The following is a 15398-nucleotide window of genomic DNA, read 5'->3' as shown; positions in this document are numbered from 1 at the left end:
TGTGTGTGTGTGTGTGTGTGTGTGTGTGTGTGTGTGTGTGTGTGTGTGAATATATACACAGAGGACATACTCATTATTGGTACTCATGTCATACTCATTGGTATCCAAAAGTTATTGCATCAATTGTCTTGCTCAATGTAGATATTACAGTAGCGGTGGCCCACTCTGCAAACACAACCATTTTACATGGCTCGTGTTCATTCTGTATTACGGTAATTCAAACCTCAGTTCAATATGTTGTGCTGTATCAATTAGTCTATTGCAGAACAACAGATGGATGGAAAGAGATCATTGGATTGAGAGATACCAATGAATGGTCGTTCTGTGCATGTATGTGTGAAATGTGGTTATGGCCCTGAGTTGTTTGGTCCTTGCTTTGACACACCTGTACCAAGAGGACAGCAAGGCAAAGAGCTGAGGACCGGGTTGGAGGCTGTCCTAGATAATGTTTTAGCTCTCTTGATACAGCAGGAGGATTAGAGAGGGGCTAAGTTTGTTCCTCCTGTAGGTGTGCCTCCTGAAGGCCGCAATTATCTCTTTGGTTTTCTTTGCATTCAAAGATACAGAAATTATTCTCTGTATACCAGACTGCCACCTTTTGCTGGCCACAGCAACTTCCATCTGGAGCTACGCCATAGGCATAGAGGTCCAAAAGAGTGGATTTATTTAAAGAAATCCTTGCACTTATGACACATTTTGTGTCACATTTGTCTGAGCTGCGCTTTAACTATTCACAGATTCGAAAAGTGACTCATTGGAGCAGCCATTGTCAAGTCAAGTCAAGTCAAGTCATTGCTGCTGAAAGAACTGTTTTTTCACTTATTTAGCTTCTCACCACCATACATTTTGACTATGTCACATCTCTGAAAAATCAGTGATCCTGATTGGCTCTACGGCATTGTGGTTTGGGATCAGGGCGAATCCGAAGGATTAGAGGTTATCTACTGTACGTGATGGAGTGACCAAAGTGCCTGAATTTTGATGGCTGCCTTGTGGCCATGGGAGGCACACCCATGAGTGAGTTGTAATCCCATGTGAGGCCCCCAAGTGATATGTGAAGCTTAGATAATGGAGCACACTGGATGGGAGAAGCACAGTTGTGTGAGGGACACCATGGGGGTGAAGTGCAAGTAAGGGGAAGGCAGCGTGATATTGACCATCACTAGGGTTATGGGTGTGCTCTGACTGTCCCACTTATGATCCAAGCCCTTTGGAGCCCTAGGTTAACTTATTCTCAATCACCTCTCCTCCTCTCCAGTGATTTTGAAGGAGTTGTTTGCTTAAATGCGACAGCTATGTATGCCCAAGACAAATTTACGAATAAAAAGAATCTTGAATCGTGAATTTGCAGCAACTGAATGACTCCATGTACTCCATGCCTCTTCTTGCAGATCCAGAGGGGGATGAGGCACTCCTTGGGGCAAGCACACGTTGTGATGTCTTTTCATGCTTTGTGAATGGCAGATACAGGAGTAGTGGGACTAATACCCCATTCAATTTCATCCATCCCGTTTCAGTGACTGACAGGAGGACAGGGTGGAGTAGTATGTGATCCTGCCTCAGTACATTGGCTTGATAATGTGGGGGCACAATATGTCATTGTGTGGCTTCTGATGTAGATAGCAAAGACTCTATGACTAGGACTCATCACTGCAAAACAACTCCATTGCTTTCGCTACATCTGCAGCAAAATTACAATGTAGTGCATGGTGTTGTTATGTAGTGTCTAAACATATAGTGGCCAAATCACTGAGGAGGAGGAGCTTGATAATGATTGGGAATAGCCTATCTATCAAGAAAGTAAATATTTCACAATGACATAAACCTGTCTTTTGTTCCACCTTTCACCTTTCTACCGTTCAAAGATTCAACCTAAGCAAGGCAATACAATCAGCAGACAATAACTTTCCAAAGCTAGATATTCATATTAGATGAAGGTACATTCAGGCATACAGGCTTATCTGTGTATAGTTTTGTCATAATGGAAGAGGTGGGCTGAGGTAGACACATTTCATTGTGCATAAGCAATTGAAATAGACAAAACATTTCAATAGAAATTAGCCTGTCGGTTAATTGGCATGAAAAACAATGGTTGTAAACATGAATCAGACTACACTGAACTGCCTGACTACACTGACTACCTTTGATTACAATTTTAAATTTGATTACATACATAATTTCCCCATGTATGAAAAGAAAACATATAGCTACATAATGTTTTTAAGAGTTCACCTTGTTTAATCAAAGATATGTATATCTCTGGTGACAGTGGCCATATTGGATTCCTTCATTTTGAGGCATTATAGGAGTTTTTTGAGCCTGGTATACAACAGATTTGAATTGAGCATATTTCAAAACCCATGGAAATGCTGTATACCAAACATGAACACTATAAAAGGCACTTTGTCCTGAAAGAAAAAAATATGGACATAGAAGTGTACTATTTTTGGGTCAGAAATCAGTGTTTTTTTGGAGGCGTCATCCCATGTTGTACTGCCAGTAACTAAAGAATGGAAATAGGTAGACACAAACTTCTTTTTTCAGGTGAAAGTAGACAGTTCAGAGCAGTTTTAGGTAGTATTGGTTTACACAAAGACATCACACCTTATTTTCTGTGGATCTTGAAAGTTTGATCATAATGCTAAAAATCGTTGACAATATGAGGCTAGGCTACCTGTTTTAAAAAAGCTGCCAGCCAATTATATAAGCATTTTCTTCAAATCTGACCTTAAATCTGATGACAGAATGGGGTTCCCCATATATGAAAACATAAAAATAAGTCGTATTTTCACATTCATACCCTGTTTAGTCAAAAAGAAAAGGGATTGCAAGATTTTAACCTGGTGTTGGCGGCCATATTGGATTTTGCCCGTTTGAGGCATTTCCGTACATTTTTGCGCCCGGTATACAACAGATTTGGATTCAGCACCCTTGAATACCCCTAAATCAGTTGTATACCAAAAATTAACACGATTTGCCTTCAGGAATCATCTTTTGAGAAAATTGACCCTGACTATCAAGAAAGCCTGTGTATGTCCAGAGTCACACAGGGAAGGCCAAAGGAGAAATTATGTCTTTTTGTGTGGAAACCCATGCATCACCCTCTTCATCATCATAATAATAATATTAATCATCTGCATCATCATCATCATCATCATCATCATCATCTGGTAGCCTATAAATAATCTTTTTGCCTTTGTAACTTTGTAGGCCTACCTATCACAATTAACTAGGCTAAATAAAATCAATACAACCACATCATCGTTGTTTTTTGTTGTTGATAAGTATAGGCTAAGTGGTTTTGCTGGTTTTCAGGTATGCTGTCAATGTGCACTTTTGTCTGCTTGTGTCAAATCAAGATTGCTTTACAATAATGCTTAGTTCCAAAAACAACACAGCCTTTATCATTGTCAAACCAAATACCTTTATGACCGAGAAACACAGATATTAACCTTTGGACCATGCCGGACCGTAAATTGTTGACATGTCATAAATCAGATGATTGCTCACCAAGAACTGCTGGAACCTCCCAAAAAGTGGGACGTGCACTGATGGCGAGGTGCACATAAGCAAGTGGGTTTGTAGGAATACCACGAGTAGGCTACTCTGGACCAGCCGTGACCATGGCAGACCGACGAGTTTTTATGGAAGTTATCAAGGTTGAGGATTTTCTTAGGAATCCTCCAAAGGGATTCGTGGTGAACCGTCACTTTGGGCACACGCTCGTGAAGTTTGACCCAAATAGCTGTTGCGCATTTATCGACGAATTCTATACGGAGAAAGGAAAAATTATCTTCCAGTTTTCGCCAGGACGGTAAGGAACCACTCTGCAACCAGATGAGAACAAATCAGACCACCTCCCAGCTGTAGGCAACTTGTTCTATTTTGCTCGCTGGTTAAACAAACGTGATGCAGATGTTCTCGTTTTATTCCAGGAAGTGTGTGGTCAACAATCTGGGTGACTACACCAAGATGAGGAAGAAAATAACTTCTCAGCGCATTTACCTGCTGGCCTCTGCAAGTGACATGCCTGCATCTCGGGATGGAAAATTAAACCAAACATCAGAAGGTATAACTGTCTGGCATCCACAGTTGCTTCTCAGTTGAATTACGCAGGGTATAAAATGACATTTGCATGCGCGTTCCAGCTTGTGCCATTCGGAGCCTATTTTGTAGTTTGAGGTGATGATGCTGTCAAATTATATCCTACATATGCATAGTTGTCTATGAATTAACACACAACTTTTGAATTAATGCAGCTATCTTGTTTGTTTGTTTCTGTGTTACACAAGTTAGTGCATGACTCATGAAGGCCTACAGAGAGTTTTTCCCTGGCGTGGACATCATGTTCACTCCTCCCCATTTTCTCATTTTGCAGAGAGCGAATACTTCATCGTGGTCTTGAATGGGAGTCACCCTGCAGTCAGATGGCAAATGGAACAAGGACTGGATCGAACCATCTCTTCAGTCGCAGGAGAGAGCTACAGCGTAGAGGTAACATTTGAGGGTTTTTTTGGTATATTTCCACACATAGAAAAGAAAAAGCTAAAAATATACTGTGAACAAGACATGTTGTGTGTGTGTGTGTGTGTGTGTGTGTGTGTGTGTGTGTGTGTGTGTGTGTGTGTGTGTGTGTGTGTGTTTGTGCTTTCCATAAAACTCTGTGTGTATTTTTTTCCATTCAGATTGATCTGAGTCAGGCGCTGCACAGTTGGGTGGAGAGGAGGAAGAATGTGTTGCCCAGTGTCCTAAAGGGCAAGTCATGGGGAATCTGTTCCTTCACCCTCAAGTACCATTCGGATGCCCTGTTTGACTTTTCCTTCTGGTTCGGACGGAGCAAGCGTCATTTTAAGGTAAGCATTACATTTGTGGCTGCCACAATAACACAGTGCACAATTTACGCTGTTGTAACACTGTTGTAAAGAATAGGAATCTTTCCAAAGTTCGGTCTCTGAATTTAAGAAAAATGTGTTTTCCCCCATAGATTAACTACAAATATTGAAGCCAGAAGTCTATGCCATCCCTGGAGGGAGGCTATCTAATGTTGACCTACGCCCTAGCAGGACTGATGCAAGGAAATTTGAAATGTAGTGATGTGAAAGTGAAGTGAAAAGCACTACTGGGAAACCCCAAATCCCATTGTCATTGTGTCACAGCACTCCACAGCACACAAGTGAACACTGCATACTGCACACAAGGAAATTGCATTTATGCCTCACCCGTGCAATGGGGCAGCCCCCAATGGCGCCCCAAGGGAGCAGTGCGGCAGGACAGTACCATGCTCAGGGTACCTCAGTCATGGAGGAGGATGGGGAAGGGCACTGGTTTATTACTCCCCCCACCAACCTGGCGGGTCAGGAGTCGAACCGGCAACCTTAAGGATACAGTTCTGACGCCTTAACCACTTACCCATGACTGCCCGTTATGAAATGTACCTCTAGATTTACCTCTAAATGTCTGTTTGCTGCATAACAAGCGGAGGACTTCAAACGTGTATATTTTGTATGTGTAAATACTTTAATTCTTTGTATGTAGCATGAATTACCTATACCTTTGTGTTAATAGGTGTGTACTATATAAAAATAAACAGAGCTTTGACAAAAAGAAACATTGACTGTAATATATGCCCATAAGTACATATTCCTTGTGATTGCATCGCACTTTTACAAAACAGAAAAATAGAGAATGAATAATATGAGAATAAGAGAATGAAAATAATTCTGAAAGTCATTTAGTAAAAAGACAGCACCATTGATGCAGTCTGCAACTCTGGGCCCATAACATTTCTTGTTTTCCCCCACGTTTGCTAATTAATATGCCTAATGACAGGCTGTGATTGGCACATCACGACCACGTGTATCGCATTCGGAGGGGAAAACAATGCAGTTTTATGGGCGGGCCAGAGGAGCCGACCGGGTCAATAATCTGGAGCTCTACAATAATCTGATTAAGAAGTCTAAAACACATTTAATTATAACGTCAGAAATCCACCGGGCAACAAAATACTTGGACTTGTGCTGCAGCGTTGGCAGAGAGCGGGGTCTATGGGAGCAGGAGGTGAGGGTAGTGGGAGCAGGATTAGGAGAGGAGAGGGGGACAGGAGGAGAGGAAGTCAATGGGATTGGGATCAGAGGGGAGAGGAGGCCTAGTGGAGCAGGAGGTGAGGACGGGGTGAGGAGGCCTATGGGAGAAGAGAGGTGGGATGCAGGAGGAAAGGGGAGTCAGTGAGCGGGGAGGAGGAGAGGGGAGACCCTTGGAGCAGGAGGAGAGGGGAGGTAGTAAGGAGGCCTTTGGGAGCAGAAGGAGAGGAGAGGGGAGACGCAGGAGGAGTGGGGAGACAGTGAGCGGAGCCTATGGGAGTAGGAGGAGAAGAGGAAAGAGAGGCACTTAAGCGGGGTCTAACGAAGGAGGAGAGGGGAGGCCCTATGGAAGGAGGAGGAGAGGAGAGGGGAGGCTCTATGGAAGCAGGAGGAGAGGAGAGGCCCTATGGAAGGAGGAGGAGAGGAGAGGTCCTTTGGAAGCAGGAGGAGAGGGGAGGCCCTATGGAAGCAGGAGGAGAGGAGAGGCCCTATGGAAGGAGGAGGAGAGGGGAGGCCCTTTGGAAGGAGGAGGAGAGGAGAGGCCCTATGGAAGGAGGAGGAGAGGGGAGGCAGCCTTGGTGATGGTCTGAATGTACTCCTTGTAGTCACTGCCACAATACTGGGCCAGCAGGAAGTTCATGATGCCCACGAAGCACATCAGGAAGAGGAAGAGCAGCACGCGTTTCCCAAACAGGAAGCCAGGGGTGCTGTCATGACAGGATGTAGTGTACCGTTATTAGGTGTTGAAAACAGTTGTGTGACATATAATGAACACTTTCATGTGATGCACAAATCACACACAGTAAAAAAAAATGCAGTGTTAATGCAACATTTGGAGTACTCTGGGACCAAATAAATACTCTCTGGGAGATGTTAAATAGACTTTCTGTAGTAATGAATTAACACTGCCAAATAGACGTTTAAATAGTCATGAAGTCTCAGTCTCAGTTATTCACATGATTTGACCCTCAATTTTAGATGTGGGTCCATCATTTTTTATTTCTCCTTTATTTTTTTTTATTTTTTTATTTCTCTTTTATTTTACTAGGGTAGCTGCATTGAGGCAGTTGCCTCTTTCCCAAGTGGGCCCTCAATATGTCTGGACTCTGGCATTTTTAAACCGAGTTATACATAGGATTGTCACCCAGGGCAGTTTTCAATACGCCACTAGATGGAGACTTGCCTCTGACTCGTCTGGCCCATGTATCCAATGAAGTACTGGTGCCGGACCCAAAGGTACACCACACCTGCGAACGCTGCGGGCACTGAGGGACAGAGAACAATAAAGAATTACTTTAAAATGCAGTTCAAACAGAAACAAAACAGTGAAAGGAGATGAGTTGTAATCCACCAGACTTATTTTTGGTGCTTAAAGACATTTCACCTTTCAGCTAAAAAAAAGAGTTATTTTACTTCTTCTTTAAACATATTTTTTAGAGCTTTTTTGCCTTTATTTTTGACAGGACAGTGGAGGATGAGCCAGGAAATGAGTGGGGAGAGAAAGACGGGGATGGATTGGGCAACCTGGAGTCCAGTGCCGCATACATGTATTCAAAGTGATCTAGCTAGTTTTACCTGTTTAATTAGGACATTTGGACAGGTAAAACCAGGTAATTTGGAATATGTAGGGTGACCAGCTGTCCGGACTTCGGCCGGACAACCCCGCCCCTTAACTTTCTAACCTAGCGTCCTCGCGCGCACCCATTAGGCTCGTTTGCAATCACGCAGCAAAAGATTTGATCAAAACGTGATTTGCTTGGTCATAAAAAGGAGGGGATAACTGCGTCGCAACCAAGCTGGACACATCAGGACGACGAGATTTCAACAGCGGCAAAGAAGGTGGATCTATAGGTCTGTGGGTGGATCTACCTATTTTGACAGCGGGTGTACCAGGGCGCCCTCTCGTGGAATTAAATAATCATGGCGCTAATTCCATGACGTGCTTACCATCGTCGGCACATGCTTGTGAAATGCGAGACTCGCTCTGCGTCTCGGAGAGAAATCGGGTGGTCTTGTGGTAGAGACACAGGTTACCACTCAGTGAATCATGGCACAAGTCTTATGTGATGATTTGGCTTCACTTCCATGTAATAATTCAGTTAATTAGTTCTCACTTTAGGCTATTCATTTTGTGTTTTGGGACCAAAGTCGTCATTCAGATAGGACCGTTTTAAAATTACTTAACAGCGCCAACCCATGCTGCGAGGATTGAACCCAGGTGTTCAATATGTAGCTTTACCATGGCGCGCCAACCACAAAGGCCACTCTGTTTCGTGCACTTTCATACATAAAAGACAAGATAAGTCTCTCGCAACTGGTCTGTTTCCACATTAACCATCAGCAACTAAAGACTCCCCGTGTTTCGGTGCAGTTTCGAACCGGGGACCTAATGAATGGAAGTCAGGCGCGCAACCACTACTCTAACCGTCGAGCAGGCGGCCCGTGGAATAATACTGGTTTTGTAACCTACAGCATACACTCCTACCGTGGCGAAGATGGAGCATCTGACGACAGGGTGGTTTGTTTCTCTTTTTTTTCTGTTGTAAGTGGGTTGTGCGACCATACATATGGATGATACCACTCTGAGTATGCTGCATTTGAGCATGAAATGCATTTCAGCATGTAGAAAATGAAGCACGTTCAACTACACACACATGAATCACATGAGCTATGAACACCAATCACGGCAGATTCCTCACATCATGGAGGAGGTCTTCTGCCCAGCGCAGTAGCTTTCTGGTACTGCGTGGCAGCTTGACAAAACTTTTGTTCCCGCGATGGTTCAACCCCATGTGACACGACTGCCGCGCAGAGGTCACTCCCTTCAACTGCATCGTGAACGGCAAATTCTAACCAGGATGCTTCACGCGGACACACTGAGCATGCTCGCTGCCTAGCAAATTTTCAACTTCGTCAAAATTACGCCATCACGAACGCCCTTATTGCTTCGACTTGCCGAATCCCCGCCTCCGTGGAGAAAACTGTGAAGTTGGCATTCTAAACTGTAGGCAGAAATCAGGGAACCGCGCTGCCATCTTACCTCAGACTTAAATCAGCTGCCAACAACAGTTTTACTTGTAAAACAATATTTTTTGGGGGAAGGATTTTCGCATTTCATTAGGCTACCTCACTCCGATAAAGGAGTCATCAGTAGGCCTACCACTAACTTAATATTGTATCAGAGACGGCAGGTTACGATAGACAAATCCTTCCGTTGTTGTCTGTGTAGGCTATTTCATATTTTTTTTAAATGTACTTTGGGTAGTCGTGCATTCGTAGGCCTAATAGCCAACAATTAATTTGATTTACTTTACTCAAAGTTGGTCAGAAGTATTATCAGCGGTGTTTTAAGGGAGGCAAACCGCTTCTGTCAACCTTTTTTTCATGCCGACGCTGGATAACCAACAACACGAGCTCAAAATACAGACAGCGCCCGTGCAGAAAGACGTTTCTTTGCCCTGTTTGTAAAGTTGTGAGAACCCTCGTATCGTTGTAAAGGCATTTAGCGGACAAACTTAATTGCACTATGCGTTGCCACCAGTGCAGGAAAAAATAGGAAACAGACAGTAGGCAATAATATAGGCTAGTTGCCTTATTTAACTTTCACACAGTCAGTTAATGAACTTCATATAGGGCTATTGCACGGAGATTTCCCCGACATAAGGCGACAGCAATACAGTTAATTCGCTGGGCGAGGGGTTATATCTGGAGTAACATGTCGGCCGCAGATATCGGAAACGCGACCGACTGTCAAGGTCTAGTTTGCGTCAATGACGTTGCCTCGCAGCTCGAGGCCATAAGCAAAAGGCTAGGAGGAAAGGAAAGACAAAGAGAGGGACACACGGATGTCGTGAACAGGTCGTAAAAACGGACCGATGGCCACCCTAAGTCTGTGGCACTGCCTGTTTCGGTCAGTCAGACCTAGTTTGGCTTGACCGTAGCCCCTTCATGCCCGCCGTACCTCCTGTGCGTGGAGGATGTGCTCTAGCAAAATAATGATGAGATTGTGCTCGTACGAGCAGGATATTGATAGAAGTGCTTTTATCACTATTTCTGTCATTCTTGTGTACGTTCTGCAACCACAATCCTCCAGTTTTAGCAACTAAATGACAAAAAAGTGTAAGCAAACTTGTAAATAAAACATGGGGTGATATATTTGGAAACAAGGAGGCATGGGACTGCCAGGTCTACTGTGGCCCTGGAGGCCTCCTGTGGCACGCTGTAATAGACATTGAAAGCTAACTACTATACCGTAGTACTACACTACTATGACTATGAGTGCACGGGGCCTTTAGTAATACATTACGACTTGGTCATTGCCATTCTGGTTGCACTCAGGTCTGTTGAGACGTTTGAAAGCCTAGCTTTATGGGCCTTGTCCCTGTCTTTTTGTTGTCCGTTTTTGCTGCAGTGTTTTGTTTGTCAAGTCTTTGAAATCATATGCCGGTAAGAAAAATAAAAAAGAATATTTTTGCACGAGAATTTTCCCTGACTTTGCTCATCATTTTGGCTGACTACTCCAACTGCTCGGCACACTCTATGCTCATTTACAATGCCGTGTCTTAAGGGGTTAATTGTAACCATGTCACGCTTTTCCACGTTTGAAAAGAGCCAGGTTACCAACTTCACTCTTGACTACCATTACCTGGATGAATGGGAGCCCTCACAGAGAGACATGATGGTACTAACTGAACTTCACCTCATTATCAACTTAAACAGCATAGTACTTTTGCCTGTGTCAAACATCAACACTGAGCGCTGAACAGCAGCCAAATTTGCCTTGTGTTCCACTATTGACAGATTTGCATACTACACAGCCTACTACCTACCTAACCTACCCTACCAGGAAGGGAAGAAACATGTTTGGCTTGATATCGTCACATCAAAGAACTGGCCCTCCGTCCCTCTCTCGCAACAGAGAACTTGCATACATTGAGTTCCGCTAATACAGAAGTAGGCTGCATCACCCAGGATTAAAGTATAGAGGCAAAAAAGACAGGAAATTAACAGCTCAGAAAAGTGTAAACAGGACGCTTCACCTTGACTGAGGCCAATACCAGCACACCACATGACGGCCAGAAACGTGGCATATGTGTCCATGCAGTTCCCCCTGAGGACAGACGGAGAAAAATATAAATATCTACGGAGACAACAGTAGGATAGACCGTACACACATGCATGCACACTTGTATGACTGTGCATGTATGTACACACACACACACACTCTCTCTCTCTCTCTCTCTCTCTCTCTCTCTCTCTCTCTCTCTCTCTCTCTCTCTCTCTCTCTCTCTCTCTCTCTCTCTCTCTCATTACAACACTCTCCTTTGCTTTTAACACATGCACATAACATAGGACATACACACATGCATGCATACTTGTGGGTGGACACAGACAGACACACAGACACACACACACACACACACACACAGACAGACACACAGACACACACACACACACACACACACACCATTGCTGCATGGGTGCTGCATGAAAGCGTTATAAACAGACTTTGCGACAGACATTGCCTTCCCCTTTTCTACGTTGGCCAAGATTATTGCACAAACCAAAGGCTTTAAAAAGAGACTTCCTGTACCGTAGAACATGTGCAATGACCTCGGCCTTGCAACGGCAGGTCTCTATTGAATGAGTATTTGCTTCCCTGATGTTGGTGAATGAATGACCAAAACTGAGTCAGGGGGAGTGTGAGTCAAGTGTATTTGGCACAAGTTGACTCCCAGGTTTTGTACAGTACTTAATGTAACACCAGGAGTAGGCTACTTACTGTATTGTAACTGTCATTGCAATTTGTGGCAATTTGTTTTAATTTCTTGCAATTATGCAAGTTAGGCAACAGTGTTAATGTAATATATATTGTGTTAGTGTTTAGAATGATTTGGTTAGGCCATTCTGTAGTTGTTCTGTACAAAAGAGCATAAATGGGCATGTCCATCTGAAAATAGACCAAGAAAAAAGAAAGGAAATAAAGCCCACCCCATCACCACCCACATTGGCCCATTTCTACATGCATACCACTGCCTGTTAGCACTGTTAATTTGAAAATAGGTAACTTCAAAACTATGAGACATACTGTATGAATGATGAGACCTTGTTTGTATGGACAGGATCTCATATAATAACCGTCATGCATGTCAATAAATGTCCGTCATGCTCTGTAGTCTATGAAGTACAGTGCTGTCGACCTACTATACTGGTCATAAATGTTCATTTTGTTTATAACTCTCATAAATGTGTTATTTATGCAAGTTATGAGACAATATGTGCACGTTAATGTTATTAACATTGAATGGATAGGCAAACTCAGCTTCAAACTTAAGGTAAAAAAAATACAATCTGTGTGCAAGAAAAAAACTATTAACTTCAACTTACTTTTAGTAGGCCCTACAGAAAACTACACTCTGAAGCTTATTCATTATATTTATTAAAACCTTAAAGAAAAACCTTAAAACCTTTATCTTATAATAAAACACTTGAAAACTATAAGAAATACCAAACTGTGCGTGGAGGATGTGCTTTGCCAATGATGAGATCGTGTTCGTACGAGCAGGATATTGATAGAAGTGCTTTTATCACTATTTCTGTCATTCTTGTGTACGTTCTACAACCGATTGTGTTTGTACGAGCAGGGTATTGATAGAAATGCTTTTATCACTATTTCTGTCATTCTCCTGTACGTTCTACAACCACAATCCTCCACCTTTAGTAACTAAGCGACAAAAAAAGTGTAAGCAAACTTTTAAATAAAACTTGGGTGATATATTTGGAAACAAAGAGGCATGGGAGGAACTGCCAGGTCTACTGTGGGCCTGGAGGCCTATGAGGAACGTCATTATGGCGTCCAAACCGCTGACATAGGGGCCTATGCAAATTAAATGGAAAGTTTACAATCCTATAGTAACCTAGCACAGGGACTACCAATATGCAAAAACGCAAAACATGCAGCAAACAAGCAGGCACACACACGTAAAAATTGTGAACTCTTACTTGGCACATGACAGTCGCTCAAATGCTGCTGACTTTGTGTTGGATGTCTTGCACTCCTTTTCCACCTTCAGAGCAAAGAATGCTGAAACAACACATGTTGCACACCATTAAGGACTCACATAATATAAAGCATCAAAAGCAATATATTAAGCCATGATTTAGTGAGTTGAACAACATACTACATATTCAACTGACACCAAAGACAATGGTCAACACACATACCCTATAATGCATGCCACTCCGCCACTGTAAGTCATAAAACACAACTACCATCGTACTACAGCAGTACGGCATTACACCAGGCACATAACAATAATGCATTCAGACTTGGTCATTGTTATTCTGGTAACAGCAAATGTATAACTTAAGACTGGCCACCAGTTAACTCACCATTCTGAAGAACACTCAGGAGGGTCACCAAGACCAGCAGGAAGATGTGCTCCATGACATCAACATCCATGATGATAAATTTGTGCGGGCTTTTGAGGAATACGAAATGTCTCTGATAAGCAGCTCTCCACTGCACGGTGACAGGAATCAAATGAGGAAGAACAAGCCTCACACCTCAGGCCATAACACCACTTATGGGAGGTCCCTCTTTCACCCTTTAGTAATGGCAAAGAGAGGAACTGTGTTTTTAGGAGGGAAGACCAAATGCTACAGTAGTAACAAATGTGTGCATATTCTATTTCTTATCTACTTTAAAACCTGACCACTGTCTGTCATGTTTTGACAACAGCAAGCTACTTTGTTAAGTGAAATGTCAACAGAGAGGTTGAAACATTCTCTAATGAAATTAAAAAGTGAAATGAGAAATAATATGACAAATACTAAAGAAAAAATGACTATTTATTGTGCATTTACACCATTCACTTATCTTGAAAATGGTCTTAATAATTGTTTGTGCTGCAAAAAGGCAGGCTATGACTGTGCTGGTATCAGTCATTCACTGTATCATCCCACATCGTTTTGGGTGGGCACAAGTTATTAAGTCAGCACGGTACTGTAAGTCTCTATTCTTGTCCCCAAAGGGAGATTCATCTTGTGCACCATCAGCTCGAACAGCAATAAAAAAAAGCAACAGGAACAAACACAAGACCACACTGTGCTCTGCAGCACGGCATGCATAAGATAGTGTGCTTTCTGTTGTTGTGCATCTTTACAGACATTGCTGTGAGGAGTTTTTACATAATTTTATGTTATATGATGTAAGAAGTGTGCCGTGTGAGGAAGGCCTTTAGACCGGAAGCTTTGCCATTTAAAATCTGAGGATTTGGCCTAAGTGTGCAGACATTTATGGTTTAAAATGTGATTGGACGGAGAAATGCCTTTAAAACACATTTTATTTCATGGGTCATGGCATAGCATGCAAGAGAGCAAACAAACCACAGTAGTACTCTACACACAAGTTGACATGGTAACCTCTATGCACGTACACAGACAGTGAATGAATACCAGGTGGTAAATGGGTCATTGTGCGCAAATAGTAATGAGGACAGCAATGCCGCTGATGAACATCTAACTGTCAAAGAGAGGGAGTTATAGTAGAAGAGGGGAAATAGGGTATTAACTACTGATTATTATTCCTCTATAGCCTGGTCCTGACCATCCCATAATACTACCATTTCATTTCGTATTCATGGTCTGGCATTTGTTTGCTCTGAAGCGATTGTAGGAAGCAGGAAGTTTGCACTCAGTTATGGTTTGAAATTATTGGACACCTCTCACCCAATCGCTGGCAGTTACTCAGCAACAACATAGCGCAGACCAATGGCTCTGGCGCAGATGTGTACGTCATTGTCACGAGCGTCCTCCCCCTTTCGCCCCCACGTGGGGGGCGTATTCGATTATTGGCTGTTTTCTGGGGGGGCGTTGCGATCAAAATTCTACTGCTCCAGGCACTCCACAGAGAAGCACGGCCAGACTACAGTAGTGGAGCTAATCCTTTGGCGGAAGTACGTAGGATGGCTCGCGAGGCTAATTCCTCTAAATCTATGGGGAGAATTGCCGTATCCAGACCACCTGGGTACTACAATAGTGGTACTGGGTACCTACCAAAGAATCAGACTCATTGATGGTCAAAGCACACTAGCTGTTGTCTCTAGTCTATCTAATATAGTCTCTCTCGACAGGATGCTAGTTAACTCTGCCTTCCTACTTCGGAAGCACACCTTTGTGCTTCACACACTCGAGGTGTTCCCCACGCAACTCCCACCATACTACATTTATTCTAGGCTTCACCCATAACTGGGGTCCTGAGTCCTAGAGATAAGGCCTATCCTTGTAGTCACTTGCATGGGATTATGGCTCACACGC

At 43.1% G+C, this 15398-nt stretch overlaps 2 protein-coding genes across 2 annotated transcripts; one reads left to right on the top strand and one right to left on the bottom strand.

Annotated features, from left to right (window-relative positions):
- The first annotated feature begins 3539 nt into the window (after window positions 1-3539).
- On the top strand, window positions 3540-5608 carry LOC134452938 (mesenteric estrogen-dependent adipogenesis protein-like). Its single transcript, XM_063203616.1, has 5 exons — window positions 3540-3814; window positions 3936-4069; window positions 4379-4494; window positions 4686-4853; window positions 4985-5608. The coding sequence occupies exons 1-5, from the start codon at window positions 3624-3626 to the stop codon at window positions 5000-5002; spliced, it is 627 nt and encodes a 208-aa protein (XP_063059686.1). The 5' UTR covers window positions 3540-3623; the 3' UTR covers window positions 5003-5608.
- An 81-nt stretch (window positions 5609-5689) lies between these two features.
- Window positions 5690-13680, bottom strand: alox5ap (arachidonate 5-lipoxygenase-activating protein). The gene is made up of 5 exons (XM_063203618.1): window positions 13473-13680; window positions 13083-13164; window positions 11120-11190; window positions 7264-7345; window positions 5690-6787 (listed from the first exon to the last, which is right to left on the bottom strand). Exons 1-5 carry the CDS (start codon window positions 13540-13542, stop codon window positions 6625-6627), a joined length of 468 nt encoding a protein of 155 aa, XP_063059688.1. The 5' UTR covers window positions 13543-13680; the 3' UTR covers window positions 5690-6624.
- Between the last annotated feature and the right edge of the window lie 1718 nt (window positions 13681-15398).

Source organism: Engraulis encrasicolus, chromosome 7 (genome assembly GCF_034702125.1).
Source record: "Engraulis encrasicolus isolate BLACKSEA-1 chromosome 7, IST_EnEncr_1.0, whole genome shotgun sequence".
NCBI classification, from domain to species: Eukaryota; Metazoa; Chordata; class Actinopteri; order Clupeiformes; family Engraulidae; genus Engraulis; species Engraulis encrasicolus.
The sequence above is the reverse complement of the archived record's forward strand: the minus strand, read 5'-3'. Positions and strand labels throughout refer to the sequence as shown.